This window comes from Hevea brasiliensis, chromosome 14 (genome assembly GCF_030052815.1).
Source record: "Hevea brasiliensis isolate MT/VB/25A 57/8 chromosome 14, ASM3005281v1, whole genome shotgun sequence".
Taxonomy (NCBI): Eukaryota; Viridiplantae; Streptophyta; class Magnoliopsida; order Malpighiales; family Euphorbiaceae; genus Hevea; species Hevea brasiliensis.
Window position 1 is genome coordinate 19,220,041 of NC_079506.1, and position 21,436 is coordinate 19,241,476.

General features: G+C 31.4%; 3 protein-coding genes across 3 annotated transcripts in view; all 3 read left to right on the plus strand.

Annotated features, from left to right (window-relative positions):
* The window catches only part of LOC110653232 (putative disease resistance protein RGA4), a 28,104-nt gene extending 23,971 nt beyond the window's left edge, over positions 1-4,133 (plus strand). The window contains exons 4-5 of the mRNA XM_058134370.1: positions 3,415-3,717; positions 3,874-4,133. Coding sequence (XP_057990353.1) covers positions 3,415-3,717; positions 3,874-4,133 — 563 coding nt within the window. The remainder of the gene's footprint in view (positions 1-3,414; positions 3,718-3,873) is intronic.
* Positions 4,134-13,094: 8,961 nt separating this feature from the next.
* Positions 13,095-14,657, plus strand: LOC131172836 (disease resistance protein RGA2-like). The gene has a single exon (XM_058134371.1). The coding sequence runs from the start codon at positions 13,095-13,097 to the stop codon at positions 14,655-14,657; it is 1,563 nt and encodes a 520-aa protein (XP_057990354.1).
* Positions 14,658-15,144: 487 nt separating this feature from the next.
* Positions 15,145-15,555, plus strand: LOC131172837 (putative disease resistance protein RGA4). Its single transcript, XM_058134372.1, has one exon. It carries the CDS (start codon positions 15,145-15,147, stop codon positions 15,553-15,555), a length of 411 nt encoding a protein of 136 aa, XP_057990355.1.
* Positions 15,556-21,436: the final 5,881 nt, after the last annotated feature.

A 21,436-nucleotide genomic window follows, 5' to 3' on the forward strand; every position in this document is an offset into this window, starting at 1 on the left:
CAAATACAAATTTTAAATCACAATTCATAAATCATATCAATAGTGGATACTTAAAACCATAGTTAAATTCAAAACAATGAATGTCATAAGGAATTTAAACTCCAATTCACAAATTATCAAAATTCATCATAACACAATTTAGTCAAATAGTTTAAGAATACCGTATTGCCAATTCATGCACAATTTGATCAAATAAATGAATAATACCTTTTTGCAAATCAATAACACAATTCGATCAAATAATTGAACAATACAATGTTGCCAATCAATAACACAATTTAGGTCATGACACACATTTTTCCATATATGCCGTGTTGTACACCACGACAAGACATACTCACCCCAATAATCGAAATCAATGAGGGAGGAAGCTAGCTATCTAATGAGTACTCATCCATACTCACCTCAGACTGGGAAGTCAAAGAGGGAGGAACATAATCATACTCACCCCAGACTGATAAGTCAAAGAGGGAGGAATAATCACACTCACCCCATTAATGGAGGAGGAACATATTATCAGTGTCATGCCAATTGTGAGTCAAAACAATTCCAAACATTTTATTCAAATGATCCGTAAGAATCCAATAAATTTCCAAAGTTATAATTTCATTCACAAATTGGCAACACAATTCGTAATTCACTTCAATTTTCACAAAAACCATTTACAGTGCTTTTCAATCAATAAGTATCCATCAAATACCATTCAAACAATTTTTCACAGTTTCAAACCATTCACAATGTTTTTCAATCAATAAGTGTCCACCAAACACATTTCCACAATTTAAAACAATGATATGCAAATAGTCAATATTTATTTCCATTGAAAATAATTCAAAAGAAACAGTTGTTGTGCACAAACCTCTGATATTTGTCTCCTGGTCTTGACTCAGTATTTCTTTCCCTTTTCTTTGAGTCCTTGTTAATCGAGAAACACAATTTGAAGTGTTTGATGCTAAATTAAACTGTCTCTATCGATGGTGTTTGGTAAATAATGCACTGAACTCAATTATTCACTTAATCACCTAATATACCGACCCTCGATGCGTTTTAGGTAAATTAGGTTTTAGTGTCATTAATATGTCACACTCGATAGGGTTTTAGGTTTGGTACGTTTTACCAAAGTCATTTCCTTGTTTAGTGCATTTTAATGCAACTTGCTGGATTTCGGGATACTGGTTTGACCTAACCGGACGATCTAGTTCCCTCGGTTTTCGGGTCTCGGTCGAAACTACAAACTTGTAGATCTAGGTCTTATTGCACGCGGTGCAAAATTTCAGGTCAATCCGAGTTAAGTAGACCAAGTTATGGTCATTACACTATTGCTGGTCAAATGGTATCAATTTAGGTCAATTTTTGGTCAATTTGGTCAACTCTGGTTCGGCCAGTTTTTGGACCCGAACTTGTGCAAGCTTTTTGACTTGCTTATGGTCATTTCTGGGCTTTGGTGTCTTCATAAGACTTGTAGGTATGGGTCTTAACTATTCATGGTTAAAATTTCAGGTCAATTGGACCTGTTTTGAGTGAGTTATGGCCTAAACACTCACTGCTGCCCAAATGGTCAGTTTTTAGGTCTCAAGTGTACCTAATCCGAATTGGTCATTTTTCACATCACCTTGCAAGCAGAATTTTGGCATGGTTTCTCAATGAAAGTCGGCACATTTTGTGCCTAGTTTCACACCAAATTGGTCTCATACCAATTGAGGTTACACATTCAAGGTTATAGGCTAAAATATTCACTGCCCTCAATATGCATTTCACACCCCAACTTCAAACACATACTCACCTTGCAAGGTTTACTTCCATACCCTACCAAACTGTTTTGGCACATTACCAAAAACATTTTCTACATTACATTAGCATTATTTTGGGCAGATTCCAATCACCCTCAACACACCAAATATCATTCACAATTACAATTTCTAAATACCATTACAACCACACCTAAACATTACAAACTTTACATACACTTTACAACATTCATTCACATACATATCATCAATCCTTCTAGGTCAATATTCTGCCCACTCTTCCTTCAATATACACCATTTCTCAAATGTCCACAAGCTGCCACAAAACATTCATCAACATCACATTGCCGTACCATATGCCAATTCCCATCAAAGTGCATAATTCACCATATAAACATGCAATAACTCACTAAGTTACTAAATCACCATTATTAACATTCTTTCCCATCAATTATATGCACAAATACCTCATCATAAACGTGACCCATGGCTGTCCAAAATGAAAATAACAATAACCTTTCAAACTTAAAATTTTCCTTCACCAAACTAATACCCATAACATGCACAAAAACTTTAACAAAGGATTTCTCAAAAATGCAAACTTACCTTTATTTGTAACTTGCTAAACCTTCACCAAACTTCTCAAATTGGGTGTCAATATCTTCCTTGTGATGTGTAGACAAAGTTTAATGAAGGAACTCAAGTGTTTGGAGTTGAAATGGAAGGAGGGATCAAGCTTGCATGAAAATGTCCATGGAGTTTTCTCTCCCTTCATTCACGGCTTGGATGGTAAATGAAGAAGATGAAGTGGCTGCTGGACATAGTGGACTTACATCAGCCCCATAATGTGTTTATTTTATTCTCTTAGTGGTCCACTTACTCTAATTAATTCATATTATAAGTTACTTTCACTTAATCCCACATTAAACCCTTAATTCTCACTATTTACTTTAGGTACCACCAATTTAATTTTTCATTTCATTTTCTAAGTGTAATATTATTTATTTTTAATGGAAATTTAGGTCAAAAGACACTTCGGGATGTCAAATGACCATAATGCCCCTGTTCGGGTTGCATTCTCGATTTTTCGGTATTACCGGGTTTTGTCTGTTTTTCGATTTCTCACTTTTCTTTGTACTAATTATTTAATTTTTCTTTGATATTTCTAATGATATTTATTCTTCAACAAGGGTCTATTTATGTCCCAAAACTGTTTTCCAGGGTTCCATGATCCGAGCAGATCAACGGTCCACGCCGTGACTTCCAAAGTCTGTCACCCATCGTTAGGTTTCCCGGCTCGTTTAACTTGATCACATTTCTTTGCAATCATTTTTCCTTTGTTTTTCTTGTACTTTCTTTTCTTTTATTTCATTATTTTATGTCTTCTCACTCTCATTGAAGTGTGGTTCTAGGCATCCTAGCTGTCCGGACAACACTGGTCACTGGAGCAGCAGAACGCACTACCGAACTTAGGGGTGTTACACTTTGCTACTTGGAAAATTTTGATTTATCTATTAACAAATTGACAGGTAGTTTGCCTGAAGTCCTTGAAGAAACGCATTGGGTTTAAACAGTCCCTTGCCTAGTTTGATGTACTTGAGCCTATCCTACAATCATTTAGTTGGTAATTTGCCAGAATGGTTTAGTCAACTTAATAATCTTGTAGGATTGTCTCTAGACTATAACTTGTTTCATGGCCCCGTCCCTGCTTCTTTAGGAAACTTACAAAACTTAACTGGTGTAAACCTTTCGGGGAACCAACTGAACGGGACTCTTCCTGATAGTTTTGGCCAGCTTTCTCAGCTATCTGCCTTGGATGTTTCCCTTTATAATCTGATAGGTTCAATCTCTGAAGTGCATTTCTCAAAGCTTAATAAATTGAAGTTCTTGGGATTGAGCTCCAATTCATTCTTTTCCAATGTCAGTTCCAATTGGGTACCTCCATTCCAGGTCCAGGATCTTGAAGTAGGTTCATGTCATCTGGGTCCTACTTTTCCAGCTTGGCTAAGAACACAAAAAGAAGTTACATCGCTTGATATCTCCAATGCCAGCATCTCCGATTCCATACCAAATCGGTTCAGGATATTTCCTCCAACATCCTTTGTTAAATGTTTCTTTTAATCAGTTACATGGCCAGCTAAAAAATCCTTTGACTGTAGTTCCTTGAGCTCCAACTTTCTAGAAGGACCAACTCCCCTTTCCACTTTTGAGATTGAGTTGCTAGAACTCTCCAACAATCGTTTTTCAGGTCCTATTCTAGAAAAACTTGCTCAATCCATGCCAAACTTGGTCTTCCTCTCTCTTTCAGGTAACCAATTGACTGGAGATATCCCTGTCTCTATAGAAGCTATGGTGTCCCTTGTGGTCCTTGATCTTTCAGTGTGACTTATCGGTAGCATTCCTTCAAGAATTGTGAATTGCTATTTCCTAAATGCAATGGATATTATCTTCAACAAATTGTCAGTGGAGATTCCATTGTCTTTTAGTCAATTAAATCAGCTCAGGTCACTTCATCTGAGCAATGATAAACTTACAGGAAGCCTTACATCATCTTTTCTAAATTTATCAAACTTGGAGACTTTGGATCTTGGTAACAACAGATTATCGTGTGAAATTCCACCATGGATTGGAAGTGGTTTTGCAGTCCTTAGAATTTTGAGCTTAAGGTCAAATGCATTTTTTGGTGAAATTCCTTCCACTCTGTCAAATTTAAGCTCACTGCAGGTCCTTGACCTTGCTAAAAACAATTTGGCTGGAAGCATTCCAGTCACTTTTGGAGATTTTAAAGCCATGTCTCTGGAACAGTACATAAATGAATATCTACCGTATGGGAAATACAGAGGCGTTTACTATGAAGAAAGCTTGATTGTGAATGTAAAAGGTGGGGCTCCGAAGTATACAAAAACTCTTTCCTTGGTCACTAGTATAGACCTTGCCAGCAACAACTTACATGGAGAGTTTCCTAAAGAAATCACAAAATTGGTGGGCTTAGTGGCTTTGAACTTGTCAAAGAACCAAGTCATCGGTCAGATTCTTGGAAGCATTTCAAACTTGCGGCAAATTTCTTCTCTTGATCTTTCGCACAATAGGCTCTCAGGTGCAATTCCTTCCAGCATGTCTACATTATCATTTTTAGGTTATTTGAATTTGTCCGACAATAACTTCTCAGGCATGATCCCTTATATGGGGCATGTGACAACTTTTGATGCATCATCTTTTGATGGGAACTCTGGTCTTCGTGGAGCTCCACTAGTCCTCAAATGCCCTGGTTATGATTCAGATGGAGGAGGAGGTTCCATTGTAGAAGACAGTAGTGATGTTTTGGTGACATGTGGTTTTACTTGAGCATTGGCTTGGGATTTGCAGTAGGTATTTTAGTTCCTTTTACGATTTTTCTATCGGAAAACCTTGGAGCCATGCCTACTTCTTGCTTGTGGACAAAGCTGTTGACAGACTACTATATTTGGCTGCCAAAGCGCTACTCGTTTGAGAATCGTTGCAATTTCCAAGCCTAATTTCATTAAGTGCTTTAGTGCAAATCCGGTGGAAGTGAGTTTCATATAAAATAAAGGCATGTAATTCATCTGGTCTTGTCCTACTCTGTTGCATAACATAATCTCTTTTAGCTTCAAGCATTGTGTAACATATTAGTGAATTTGCATCAATTCATGGTAGACAAGATGTTTCACCTTCATTTTAGCTTCAAGCACTCAATAAAGATCTCTTCTTACATCTTTATCTCTCAATTCCTTAGCAGTGGGGAGATAAATAAGGGGTCCAGGACCAATTTCTTAATGAGTAACATTCAAATCCATTTCACATATGGTAAAATAAGATCTGCAGCAAAATATAGTCACACTTCTCAAATCTCAATAATTTTGTTTCCAAAGAACATATTCCCCCTCTTTGAAAACTAGAATTTTGTAAGAATTCAATTCAATTGGTTTATTTTTTTTTATCAATTCTCATATTTTGCATGAAATACTTCAATTAATTTTTATTTTAAAAAAAATAAATATAAACATGATTGTGTATTTATTTTTCTTGTAAATCTATATCTATATATATATAAAGTAGAGTGTTATTCTCAAGGAAATAATATGTGACACTTTTCTCGAAAAACTTACCACGTGTCACCTTCCATAAATGCTCTCCTCTATACTAATTATTATTTAGGTTTTTTTTTTATTTCTCTTTTAATTATTATTGTTATTTACAATATTACCTTAACATTTATGATTTAAATTATTATTTTTATTAAAATTTAATTTTTAAAATCGTACCGAATTAAATCATGAAACCAAATTATAAATTTTAGAAACCGAACTAAAATAGATAAAAAATCAAATCGAACCGAACAGCTCTATTTTGGTTCGGTTTGGTTCAAACCGATCGGTTTTGATCTTTGATTATTTTTTAATTTAGACTTGATTTTCAAATTATTTGGTCTAATTTTGACCTTGGTTTGAACCTAATAACTATTAATCAATGAAATTAAACAATTTATATATATATAATTACATATAATTCATAAATTTCTCATAAAAATAAATCAATTCAAAAATCAATAAAATTATTCTGTTCGATTTGATCGAATTTTTTCTCTTCAAAATCGAACCGAACCAAAATAACTAAAATTTTTATAATACAAAACCGAATCAAATTATTTTAAAATTAAACCGAATTACCGAATTAAGATGGTTCGGTTCAGTTTATTCGGTTTGAACCGAATAATGCTTACCCCTAATTAAGGCCTTTTCTAATTAAATACAATATTTAAAAATTATTTTTACTATTTTATAAATACTAATTATTATTGAATTTTTTTATTTCTCTTTTAATTATCATTATTATTTATAATAATACCTTAACATTTATGATTTAATTTATTATTGTCTTTAAAATTTAATTTTTAAAAAATTATGACATTTTATGATTAGATGTAATATTTAAAAATTATTTATATTATTTTTTTATAAATTATTTATGCAAAAATATTATTTGTCACATGTTACCTTTAATAATAATAATAATAATAATAATAATAATAATAATAATAATAATAAAAGGTCATTAATGGCCATTAGTTTAAAAAAAATTGATTATTAATTTGTGATCTCATAATCAACTATGATATAATTTAATTAACCTTAAATTATTTTATATATTTAATAAATATTTTTATTACATTGTTATATTTTCTATTATTTTTATTATGAAATTTTATTAAAAATTTTGAGAGACCAAAAATATAGTTGATATAAAAAGTTATAAAAATAAAATATAGAGATTTGACTTATTTATAATTAGTATGTATTTATTTTATATTAATAATTTAATTTTTTTTATTTTATTTTTTTAAGATTAATTAATGCTCATTATTATTATTATTATTATTATTATTATTATTATTATTATTATTATTATTATTATTATTATTATGGCTAACCTAGAACGATTTAATTAAAACGGCTAAGTAAATAAGAAACATTTTACTATTATAAAAATTGAATTTGAATGATTGTTAATGTTTTTTAACTAAATAATATTTAATTATAAATTAATTTTATATTTAAATAGTTTTATTTATTTGTCTATATGTTATATGATATATTTAATATACATCAAGTATTCTCTTTTCACCAAGTATTTTCATTTCATCTAAATGCTTTTAAATCTTTATTTGATTTGTACTATTTTTTTCATTATTTCTTTCAAAAGTTATTAATTATGATTCTAAAAATTTATTTATTTAAATATATTTACTTAATATTTATTTAATTATTAATTTTTTATGAATTTCTTATTTAATATTTCCTAAACTTTTGAATATTTTATTTTATTATAATTATATATTAAATACAATGATAACTAATATTTTGATTATTCATATTTTATTATCATTCATTTTTAATAGAGTTATTTTAAAATTTTAATTAAATATCTATATTTTTATACATAAATTATTTTAATTAATTATATGATAAATTAATAAAAAAATTTATTATTATAACTAGTAAAATTTTATTTAAATTAAATTAAATAAAAAAGAAATTTTAATTTAAAATTAATTCAATAATAATAATAATTTATTTATTTAAAATGTAATTAAAAATTAAATTAAAAATAAAAATTATAAATGCATGGGTATTTTGCTAGTGATTTATTCCAAAGGAAGCCACTGTAAAAGAAACTGAAAAATATTCATACAACATTTTTATAGATAAGAGTAGTGAATCTAATTAACTATAATGATTAGCCACTAACTAAGAATCTAATTAACTGTAATGATTATGCCACTAACTAAATCTTGTTAATTAATTGAGATTTGCTTTTTGCATTAGTTGATCAAATGTATTTTAGTAATTCCTTATGTTAAAAGCACCAAGTCTTTGGAGAAGAAATGAGTTTCATATGGACAGAAAACTTGATTTAGTATATAGGACAAAAAAATGGTGGAACACAGACATGATTTACACTGTCAAATGCCTTGAAGTTATTCTGCTAACGATTGTTAAGCTTACGAAGTTGCAATTTATTGACCAGGGACATTTACAGCTACCTTTCTACTCATAGAATCATTCCTTATAAGTTCATGTTCACTATTATCTAAATATTGAAAATAATAAAAGCAAAGTAATTACAAAGAAACACCACAGACTACCTAATAACCCTTCAAAATGGTGATTGAGTGCATGCATGCATGCCTCACAATACGGAAGATTAGCCATGCTCATGGTGGGAAGAAGCTTCATGTATAATGCTCAGCAGGAGAATTTTGCGTGATGGATCATGGGCTTCAACTCAACGAATACTCTTCCTTGTCATGAGCAATCAATTTATGTTGCTGCAACCGTTGGCCTTTCATGTAAGGCTTTGGGCTTCAAACTCCAATGGGCCTAAATTCAAGACACTTATAATATATTAATCATGAAATATTATACAAAAGAAAGTCCAACATAAGAAAAAAAATGAAAAAAGTAAAAAATTCCATTGAAAAAAAAAATTCGTAGTAAAAAGTTTGATTTAAAAATATTTACCAATAAATATATATCATTTTACATTGGTGATAAACTAATTAATCATGAAAAGACTAATATTTACCAATAAATTGGCTTCGGGTTTTCTATCAGAGCAGCGTTTGGTTCACGCGGAATTGATTTAGGATTAATTTGATCCTGTAATTTGTAACTTAGGCTCTGTTTGGATGGGGTGATGGAAGGATAATTAATGAAAGGATAAAGGAGGGTAAGGAAGGAGAAGAGTGGAGAGGGTTACAATAAAAAAAAAACTCATGTTTGGAAAGAGTTGAATTAATAGAAATGTAAGAAAATGTAATGTATATTTTTCATGTTTGAAAAGAGGTGAAAAAAAGATAAATAATTATTAGAAGTACAAAAATATCCTTTTTTATTAGATAATTTATTAAATGGTAAACTTATTATAATAAATATTAAATTTACAAATAATAATGGTCCACTATAAATAAATCATAAAATTAATAGATCAAAACAATAATGCACAAATCTAACAAAGATTAAATAAAAAATGGATTATTTAGAAAAAAAAAATGATAATTGAAGCAAACTATTGAAAGAACAAATAAAAAAATAATAATTGAAGTATAATAATTACAGAAAACTATTTAAAAACAAATTATTGAAAGCAGAGAAATAATGTATGGCCACTTGAGAGAGAAGACATTTATTTGTAGTGGTACGCTAGGTTTATTTTTAATGGGTATAATTAGATTTTTAATAAAAAATTAAGAATATAATAGAAAAATAAAAAATAAAATAATTTTAAGCTCTCACCTCCCCCTGCTTATACTCCAATTTAGAGTGTAAGAAAAATTGAGATTTGAGGAATAAGGGAGGGTAAGCCTTACCATTATTTACATTTATCCTTTACTAATTCACCTCTTCCCAAACAGGGATATAATAGTTACTTACCCCTCCTTACCCTTATATACCCTTTCCTCACCCATTACATGCACTGAGGCACATCGTCAAGAGAGGAAAAATTACTTCCACAGATTGTACCAAAAGTAAATAACTTTTGCAATTGCTTAATGGGAGTGTTGATTGAGTACTAATTAAATCAATCCTAGTTATTTTTCTCATAACCATGACATGTATATTCTAAAAAATTTTCAAATTAAGATATTAATTAGATAGGCTGTTTAAAAAAAAGAATTGTTAGATCAAACTTAATTGAATATTGTTCTTCTTAGAGCCTTAGAGACCACTCTTATACCAGCTAAATGTTATTGGAAAAAATTATAAAAGGGAAAAATTTAACTCCTTATTTAGAAAATTTTACAAGAATTAAATTCAGCTGATTCTTTGGAATGAAAGAATTCAAGCCTTTAATTTTGTGAATTTAATTGAATTCTTTTATTATAAATGATTTTTTCAAAAAACAATTAAAAGAAATTAACATTGAAAAAAATTAGATAAAGCTTTTTTTTTTTTTTTTAGTAGTTGTTCTCAGCCAGGATTTAACCAAAGATCAATAAAAAAATATTCCTTTCCTGTCGTTGGGTTGCTCTTTTGCTTTGATTCATTACTTGTTCCTTTTTGTTACACTTTCTGAAAAGTAGGAACTGAATGCCTTGCTTCCTTCTCCTACCCAAAGTAATGCTGATTCTTTCTGTAAGGATTATAAATGCATCTTCGGACTTCAGACTCACCTATCTATCATCAATCTTTCTCATCTCCATTTCCCTTATCATCAATCTTTTTCATTTCCAATTTCCATTAATCTTTCTCACGATTCTTCAAGAATTAATAATGGCTGAACAAATTCCATTCAGTATCTTAGAACAAGTATTAACAAAGCTGGGGTCGCTTGCTTTCCAAGAAATTGGATTGGTCTGTCGTGCCAGAGATGATCTAAAGAAGCTTGGAAATTCTCTCTCCACTGTGAAAGCTGTACTTGTAGATGCTGAGGAGAAGCAAGAGCAGAGCGATGCTGTGAAAATTTGGATAGGGAGGCTTCAAGATATTGTGTATGAAGCGGAGGAATTGGTAGATGAGATGGCAACTCATGACTTGAGGGGGATGGTGCAAGGCCAAAGGAAAGTCGCAACACAGGTATTTATGAATGCAAATAAATAAGCAATTGTTTTACTTTTACATGACTCTGTTTATTTTATTTCTTGCATACATACAGTGTTTGGATCTATTAGCTAGACGTTGAATTTATTTCATTTATGAACGAATATTATTAATAAAATTCATATTGAATATGATTTATTTTCTATTATAATATTTTTAGGTATAGACATAATTTCTCGCAATTTATTTTAGACCAAACAAGCTCTTAATAGAATGATAGGTAAGTCCTTTTAAAAAAAAATAATGATAAAATAAAAGATATTTATATATTTATAGAAGAAAATATTCATACCATATTGAAAAGTTAAATATTTCAATTTCAATTTATATTTTCTTTATTAATTTAGGTATAAATTAATTATAATTTAATACTAAATATTCATTTTGTCTAATATAAAATATAATATAAAACAAAGATACTTAAAATTATGAAATTAAATTATTTTTAATTATAAATTTATCATTAACTTTGGACATGCAATTCTACATTGATTCTAAAATTCCGGACATTCAATTGCAAACTTCTTGACCAAGTTTACTGTATTATAATTTTCTTTCATAAATTCCTTTTCATATCAAATTTAATAGATTTTATTTTAATTTGAAGCCAATTAATTTGTTTATTAAAAAAGTTTGTTTAAATTATTATTATTATTATTATTATTATTATTATTATTATTATTATTATTATTATGCCAAATGACCAATAAACTCCAAATTTTGTGAACTTCTTTTATTTTAGTCAGATCTCTTAATTTTATTAATTTAATATACAAACTTTTACATTAATTTCAATTTTAACAACTAGCATAATTTGAATGTTCAATTGATAAAAATAATTCAAATATTTTTCTACATTAACATCATCCATCCTTTTTAAAAAATTGAACTTTTTTAAAAATATTAAAATAATAATTATATTTGTATATTTATTTATAAATTATATAGAACCACTTTGTGCCACCAATTAATTCTTGTATGTTTTAAATTAATAAAAATAATTTTTTCACATTAATATTTAATTAAATCAATACTATTTGAATTTGAATTTAACTATAATTATAATTTATTTTAATTTAAATTCAACAAATATGTTTATTAAAATTGTTTATATATATATATATATATATATATATATATATATATATATAGAAACATTTAGGAGTTCATGAATAAATATGATCAAAGTAAATATGAAATTTTTATTAAAAAAAAATAAATGAGAAAGAGAGGATAAATGTATGAACGGATTAAAATGCTTTTATAAATTTAATTTAATTTTTTTCAAATTAATTTTTTTTTTAAATCCTTCTTCAGCAAATTTTTTTTGTTTATAAGAAAATAAATTAATATTCAATCAAATTAATAATATTTTAATTAGAATTCAACTATTAATTTTAATCTTATTTTAATTTTTATTTAACTAATATATCTATGAAAAAGTTTTTTCTTTTTTAATTTTGTACCATTATCTTTCAATGTTGTCTTCAAACAATCATAAAATTAAGAATTTTAAGGTTCATCAAAATACTATTTGATAATGTAGAGAGAAATTGATTATTCATCTGGAAAAAGAAAGGAAAAAAAAATTATTGCCAAACCATAAAAAAGTGGTATAATTAATCACATTCGTATGGAGTTTTATTTTGCCCTACTTATTGAAATTCTCAATCCAATAGAGGTTCTTAAATATTATATGTTATTTTAATATTATTTTATACACATAATTTATAAAGCCTCTGTATAATTTCATGTTGAATTTGATTTATTAACATAAAAGTTTTTTATGTATTCTTTCTCATTCTAAATAGGTTTATAATTAATTGCTTAAATTTTATTGTTGTTTTTTATTTTTATAATTATATCATAAATTTAAGTAAATTAAAAATAATTATATTGTAAATAAAAATTATAATTTTAAAAAAGTCTAATTAAAAATATAAAAAGCACATATGCACAAGATCATAGAGAGTAATTAATAAAAACTTGTTGTAAATACGTGTAGGTATTGGACTTCTTTTCCTCCTCAAATCAGATTTGGTTTCGTCTCAAGGTGGGCCATAGAATTAAGGACATTAGGGAGAAGTTAAAAGAGGTGGAAAATGAAATTTCTAGCCTCAATTTAGAGAAGAAAATAATAATAGATGTGAGAGATAAAAGTAGTGGAAGGGAGACATCCTCTGTACTGAAACCTGATATAATAGGCAGGGAAAAAGATAAGGAGAAAATGACTTTGTCATTGTTGAATCCAGCTAGTAGTCAAGGAAATGTTTCTGTGAATGCAATTGTTGGTATTGGGGGCTTAGGAAAGACTGCACTTGCCCAGTTGGTGTATAATGATGAAAAGGTTAAAAATTACTTTGAGAAGAAGATGTGGCTGTGTGTTTCTGAGGAATTTGAGGTGAAATTGCTAGTTAAGAAGATCCTTGAATGTGCAACTAATAATGAGGTGCCTAATTTATTAGGACTAGAACAATTGCGTATTCGCCTTAAAGAGAATTTAGAAGGGAAGAGGTATTTGTTGGCGTTAGATGATGTATGGAATGAAGATCAGAAAAAATGGGATGATTTGAAAGCTTACTTGTTGATGGGTGCCCCAGGGAGTAAAATTTTAGTCACCACTCGTAACACAAGAGTTGCATTAGTCATGGGTGTGGATTCCCCATATGTTTTGCAAGGTCTAGCAGACAATGAGGCTTGGGATTTATTTGAAAAATTAGCATTTGGAGAGGGGCATGGTGCAGTGATGAATCCTAACCTAACAAAAATTGGAAAAGAGATGGTAAAGAAATGTAAAGGAGTTCCACTTGCAATAAGGAGTTTGGGAAGCCTCATGCATTTGAAAACTAAAGAGAGTGAGTGGTCTTCCATTTTAGAAAGTGAATTATGGAGGTCATTTCAAACAAGTGAGAATATTCTTTCTGTGCTGAAGTTGAGTTACTATCACTTGCCCACTTATTTAAGGCAATGTTTCACTTATTGTGCCATGTTTCCCAAAGATTACGAATTCGATAAAGAAACATTGATTCGTTTGTGGATAGCGCAAGGATACATTGTCTGTTCAAGTAAGGATGACGATTTAGAGGATATTGGAGATCAGTACTTCAATGAATTGTCATCTCGATCATTCTTCCATCAGTCAGAAAGTATGAATGGTTATAAAATGCATGATCTTATCCATGATCTAGCACAATCGATAGCAAAGGGTAGGTACTTTGCAGTAGAGAATGTTTGCGAAGGAATCCATCATGTATATTGGCCATATTCTTTGAATGAAATTGAGATGCTGGTTAAAGTGAAGGGCATGAGGACATTATTTTTTAAAAGTTTTCCTAAAAGTGAAACATTAAAAAAGGTTTCAAATTTTCAAAGGTTACGTGCCTTGCATTTATGGTGGAATATAAATGGAGTACCAAATTCAATAGCAAGATTGAAGTATTTGAGATATCTTGACATTTCTTGGTGTGAGATGGAAACGCTCCCAAAGTCCATAACTAATTTGCAAAACTTGCAAACTCTAATACTCTCATTTTGTAGAAGGCTTCGAGAATTACCGAGAGATATAGAAAAATTGATCAGCCTTAGGTGCCTCATGATTGATGGATGTGATAGCCTAAGATGCATGCCAATTGGATTGGGGAAATTAACTTGTTTGCGCCAACTGTCAGATTTTGTGGTGGCAAGGGAAGAAGGCTCTAAGGGGGCTATGCTAAATGAATTGAAAAGCCTAAACCAACTTAAGGGAAGGATTGTCCTCGAAACCTTAGAAATGTGGAAAATGTTGAGATAGAGTCCAACCAAGTGAATTTAAGGGAAAAGAAACACCTCCAGTATTTGGTGTTACGTTGGAGATATACTTATCTTTATGATGGCCCTATTGATAATACTGTAGTTGAAAAGAATGAATTGTTGTTAGAAAAGCTTGAGCCTCATCCAAATTTACAATCCTTGGTTGTGGAAAGTTTCATGGGTGTGAGATTTTCAAGTTGGTTGCCTTCTATCACAAATTTATTAGATATTACCCTTAGGGGTTGTCTAAAATTGAAGCAGCTACCACCGTTGCACCAACTCCCTTTTCTAAAACCCTTTGTCTCGAACGCCTTTATTCTCTAGAGTATATATCAGATGAGGAGCCTTCCTTTTTGGCATCGCCATCAATTACATTTTTCCCATCGCTGCGAGAGATTGTACTCACAAATTGTTTGAATTTGAGAGGATGGTGAAGGAAGGAGAGAAGGAGTGGGGTTGAACTTGCTCAATTTCCTCGTCTTTCAAAAATGGAAATTACATGTTGCAACAACCTTATTCTAGATGATGGTGAAGCCATTGAATGGGGAAGTTTCAGGAGTCTTCAATCTCTTTCTATTAGTTTTCTTTCAGAATTGAAATCTCTACCAAAGGGGCTTCAACTTGTTACAAACCTGCAAGAGCTCACCATCGATGATTGTTCTAGTTTGATGGCTTTACCAGATTGGATAGGCAACCTCACATCCCTTCAATGGCTAGAAATTTCCGATTGCCCTAATTTGAGATCGCTGCCTGAGGGAATGCATTTACTGACTTCTTTACAGAAGTTGAAGATTACAGGATGCCGAGAGTTGTCTGCAAGATGTATGAAGGAAAAGGGTGTGGATTGGCCAAAGATTGCTCACATCCCTAATCTCGAGATTCAACCTCCAGGTTTTTGAATATTCCTATTCCCATTTCTTATTCTGTATTTCTTTTAACACCCTCACGATTTTTATGTGCACTTCCTTCTCACATTGTTCCGCTGCAGCTCAAGCATCTTCTATTTTGAAAATTAACTTCTTTTCATATCTTAACAATAAAAAAAAAAAAAAAAAAATTTAATGGCATTTTAGGTTTTTTTATTTTTATTTAAATTTAAATATTCATTTGTTCTCTTAAATTTCAATTTAAATTATTTAAAAGTACATATTCTAACCATGAATATATTGACAGAGGAATATTCTCCATCTCGCTTGTATGGAGAGACAGATTTAGAGGAAAGTGTGATATAGAGGATCTCAAGTTTGAAATTTACCACAAAAAATATGTGAGAATTACTATTTATTAAATTGAATTCTTTTCATATCTTAAATGATAGTAATTCTTTTACATGATTTTTCTAGATTGTACTTAGAACTATTTTATAAGCATAAATAGAAAACCTCTCTAACAAAATGTAAAATTACTCTTCATCTTATTTAATGACGCAGTGATACATGTCTATGGAGATGGATATGCAAAGTGAAACAATCTTATGCTATTTTTAATTCTGGTAAGTTAGTGCTTCAAACATCAAGAATCCGAAGCTACTTTTGTCTTTAATTAAAGGGGTTAATTAGTTTGGTTCTCATTCCTACGTGCAGGAGTTGGATGCACAATTCTACAAATTTGATTATTCTCCATATAGGCAATTTATAGTAATCTATTGAATGGCATTTGTACCTTTTATTTGTTAAATTCTAATAGTTGAAGTGTTGATTTAAGCTGTACATAATAAATAATTATTTTAAAACATTTATTACATATATGTAACATTGAAAATACAACTTATTTTTTATAATTTATAAATAATATTAGCTAAATGATCATTTTTTTTTCTTTAATTTTTTTATTATTTATTTATTATTAACTTAATCATCAGAGTGGACATGCTGGGAATATCCCAACACACTTATTAGATGATATTTTTTTATATTTGGATCATAATTGAGGGATCAAGTCGATCCACAATTAATCTGGATTAAAGAGTTTTTAGCAACATAAAATATCTTGTTTGTCCTTTATATTTTTTGAGATAAAATATCTCTCTATCCTTTATTCTTTCCTCTTTCAATATTTTCCCTCCAACTATATCATCTTTTTAGCAAATAGTAATAAATTATACTTTCATTTTCAAGAAAAAAAAAATTAAACTTATTATCTACACTTATTTTCTCTACACATATTGAAGAAAATATATATAATTATTTGAATTTTAATAACATATACTTAATATTTAAATTTTAATTTTGAAAATTTATTTTAATTTTACTTTATTAAAGCTTTAAAGAGTATAATTTACATGTACCTTTTCCTTTAGCCAATGTTTATGATGAGATAATTTTCTCTTAGCCAATATTTATCGTTTGGAGGTTTTTTTTATTTTTTCCTCAATTTTGTACCAATTGACAAAAATCATGTATGTTACATAAAAAGTGTAAGGTACAACATGCATAATTTTTTGCAATTACCATTTAATATAGCTAGTTTAGTTAAAAAAAAAAATATGACCGCTTAATATTACGATTAATTTTAATTAAATCAAATTATTCATCTCACTTTTAATTTTAATTAAATTTAATTATTTTATTTTTAATAAAAAATGATTTTAATTTAATTTAAATTAAATAATTATTATTCAATTTAAAATTAATTTAAATTTAATCTATGATACGAAATTGAATTAGATAGTGACAGATACATTAATATGCTTGTTTGGTTTGAGTAAATAGGATGGATCTATATGAATTCAATTCAATATATATTTTAATAAATCAAATAAACTGAGCATGTGATATGTCACATTGATTATATCAATTGTAAAAATTATAATTTAATTGATTCAATTTAATATATATTTGAGTCAGCTAAATCAATTTGAGTATTTGACATGTCATATTGATTATATATTTAGTTAATTAAGCTTTTAATTGAGTCAATTGAATCAATTGATTATATACAAGATTACATTAATCATATATATTTAAGTCAATTGCCAAATTATAATTCAATTGATTCAATTGAATGTATATATTGGAGTTAACTGAATTAATTTGAGTATATTGCATATCACATTAATCATATATTTTAGTCAATTGAGTTTTGAGTAAAATTAAAAAGTTTACATATTTGGTCTAAATTAAAATTGAAACCTTTGAATAAAATTGTAAATTGGTGGAAACGTTTGGACTTTTAAATGTTCCTTTGAGCAGTTGCTCATCAAATATTATCAGATAGATATTCCTTTCCTTTGCTTGGCTTTTGATTTGATTCATTACTTGTTTCTTTCTTTTACTTTTCTGAAATGGAGAAAATAAATACCTTGCTTCCTTCCACTACCAAAAGTAATGTTGATGCTCTCTTTATGTCACGACCCAACCTCTGGGCCGGACCGGCACTAGGACCTGGGCCAGCTTAAAGCCCCCGAGGCTCGTAGTAAGCCTAACTGTTCATTAACCCAACTCTAAGGCCCATTTGGGCCCAATATCAAGAAAACAAACGGACAGAGTCCGGCCATAAAATGGACTTACCAACGGGGAGTTTTCGACTCACCCGACCTGTAAACACAATATATAGTCAATTGGGGAGCTCAGCTCACCCTCCACATACTCATCAACATAAAATAAATGGGAGCTCAGCTCCCTCGTCCAATCCATCAAACAGACATAGAATATTAAGTTTACAGGTCCAACATGATAATAATATTACAGACCAAATTCAAATAATTACTGCTAACACATGCGGAAATTCTAGGAGTAAATAAAATTACACAAATATTGATAAACAACCTGCGAAGTAGAAAAGCAGGTTAACCCAGAACAAAATATCCTCCTGTGGCCCGTAAAAATTTTTGAACAGGAGTGAGCGTTCGACTCAGAGAATAAAATATCAATTTTAACCTTAATCTCTATAACTATCTGAAACTAATGCACCCTGTAGAGTGAAATGCAACAGCAACAACATTTCCACATCATAACATCAAAAAGGTAATTTGGAGCACTCACGCACCCTGTAGCATCAATCATATCATATTGGGAGCTGATCCCTATCTGACTCTCTTAAATCCAACCTGGTGCCAGCGAAGAACTCAAGCCGGACTTTCGCTTAATAAACCAAATCGAGGGTCCCAGCGAAGAACTCAAGCCGTGACTACCCCTCGAAGGATCGGGTTCCCAGCGAAGAACTCAAGCCGTGACTACCCGTCCTATCCATAGTCCACACCCCATCACACGCACGCCAACGCACGCACACTGCTCCAAATTACCACAACAACATCATGGCACTTTAACAGTTATCAATGCATCATAATTCGTGCCTAGAGTTTAACTACATAAATATATGCATATAAGTGATGCATGGGCATGCTGAACATATAATAATATCGAAATTACAATTAAAATTAATATTTTACTCACAGACTTGACGACAATCACTGTGGCGGCTGGGCGGAGGAAGAAGGTCATCCGCTCACCGACAATTATATTACAATTATTTAATACAATCTGACTCAATACAAACAAAGAAAAAAACCAATACGTCCTAAGTCGTGCCGAAAATCCGGCAGAGTCTCCCCTATACCTAGGACCTACCCAACCTGCAAAAGGGCTCAAAATACACTTCTATACTCACAATCCATACATCCACAACTCAATCATATCACACAGCCCCTCCTGGGCCCATCAAATCAATCATCATCACAATACGCAAAAATTTCAATTTAGTCCTTATTATTGATCATTTTTGCAAAAACTGCCCAAACAAGCTCTAAAAATTATAAAACTTTGCCCCGCGGTCCTTAGCAATATTACTAAGCTATTGCAAAAAGAATCGTAATTTTCTAAGCTACCACGAATATTTTATGGATTTTTAATCCTATTTAAGCACTAGGAAATTACGTAAAAACAAGGTTCGGGTTTACCTTTGCCGATTCCGACTTCGAACGCGCTTAACGTCGACAATGGGGCTAGCCAAAACCTCGGTCCAATTCGAGACTTTTCCAGAACGTCCGTTCGACCGAATTTTGCAGACTTGGCCAATCGCCGAATTTCCGCGAATCGAGGATACCTACACGAAGCCCATAACACGGGGGTTAGTACATAAATTTTTCAGAATTTTCTAAGCTCATTTAATGCTCGAAAATACACTGCGAAGTTTCGTGGGACCCACCAAAAAACGGTGTCGGAAAAATTTGAAATTTATGTCGTTGCGAAGCTCTCGATGACTGGAGCGTGCTGGTAGCCTCGGTTTTCGTGGATTCACGCCGAGAAATCTAGCCCAAAAGTCGAAATGGGCTAAAATCTTCCCGAGCAAAAATCGGACAAACCGCTAGATGGATTTCGGCGTTTGGTGTCTATGGAAAGCTCACGAGTAGATGATTTTGGACACAAGACCCGGTCCAATCGGTGGCGGATCGGCCGGATGGCCAAGGAAGGCGAAGCGCGGCGCGTAGGGGCGTTGCGCGCTTTTCTGTTTGGCGGCGGCACTTGGTCAATGACGGCGCGCCACGGCTGGCTGGGGTCTGGTGGTGGCTACCGGGGGTGGGGAGGAGAGAGAAACGAGAGAAAACGGAGAGGGCCATCGCGCGCGGAGGGAGGAGAAAAAGAGAAGAAGACGGTCCGATTCGACCTGGTCCGATCCTGGCCTAGTTCGATTCGGCTTGTTCAATTCGAATACAAAATTTTGAATTTTTATCGCCCGGGACCAAAACGAGGTCCAAAATTTCAAAAATTCCATAAAACTCAGAAAAATACGTAAGCTCCAAATATATTTTTAGTTTTGCCACGTGGTCTTTAAATTAATTTTTAAAAATCATCAAAGTTTATATTTTCGAAAAATCGAACCCGATTTTTAAAATCCGAAAAATCTCAAAAAAAATTCCAAAAATTTAATAAAATTAAAATACTAAAAATGCTCATAAAATTTAAAATTTAGGGGTGTTACATTCTTCCCCTTACGTAAAAATTCGCCCTCGAATTTTTACACAAGGCGTAATAAAACACATGATTATACATTGAATGATAAGGGTACTTGCTACGCATGTCCCGCTCGACTCCTGTGTGCACTCTTCCACCGACTGACTCCTCCACAAAACCTTAACCATAGGGATCTATTTTGATCTCAGTTGTCTCACTTGGTAGTCCACTATGGCTACAGGCTGCTCCTCAAATGTCAAGTTCTCTTTTAGCTCTATCACATCCTAAAGTACATGAGAAGGATCGGGAATGTATTTCCTGAGCATGGAGATGTGAAACACGGGATGAACGTGAGAGAGGTTGGGGGGTAGCTCCAACCGGTAGGCAACTGCTCCAACTCTATCAGTAACCTCAAAAGGTCCAATATACCGAGGTGCCAACTTACCCTTCTTTCCAAATCTCATGACTCCCTTCATTGGAGAAACCTTCAGGAATACATAGTCGCCATCGCAAACTCCACATCCCTCCGTCTGGGTGCATAACTCTTCTCGCTTCATCGAAAGTCGCCTCGCTGCTCTCGATTAAAGGAACTACCTCTGAAGTGTACTGCACTAGGTCTACATCATGTACCTTCGCTTCCCCCATTTCTGTCCAACACAGAGGAGACCTACACTTTCTTCCATATAGTGCCTCATAGGGTGCCATCCCTATGCTGGAGTGATAACTGTTGTTATAAGCAAACTCCACCAAAGCTAGCTGCTCATTCCATTGACCTCCAAAATCCAAAACACTCATGCGAAGCATGTCTTCCAGTGTTTGGATTGTCCTTTCGATCGCCCATCCGTCTCGAGGGTGGAAGGTCAGATCGAAGTTCAATCAGGTGCCAAGT

Bases quoted from the DNA above. Each gene is read 5' to 3' on its own strand.
- LOC131172836 (XM_058134371.1), top strand. From the start codon at position 13,095: ATGACTTTGTCATTGTTGAATCCAGCTAGTAGTCAAGGAAATGTTTCT.
- LOC131172837 (XM_058134372.1), top strand. From the start codon at position 15,145: ATGGAAATTACATGTTGCAACAACCTTATTCTAGATGATGGTGAAGCC.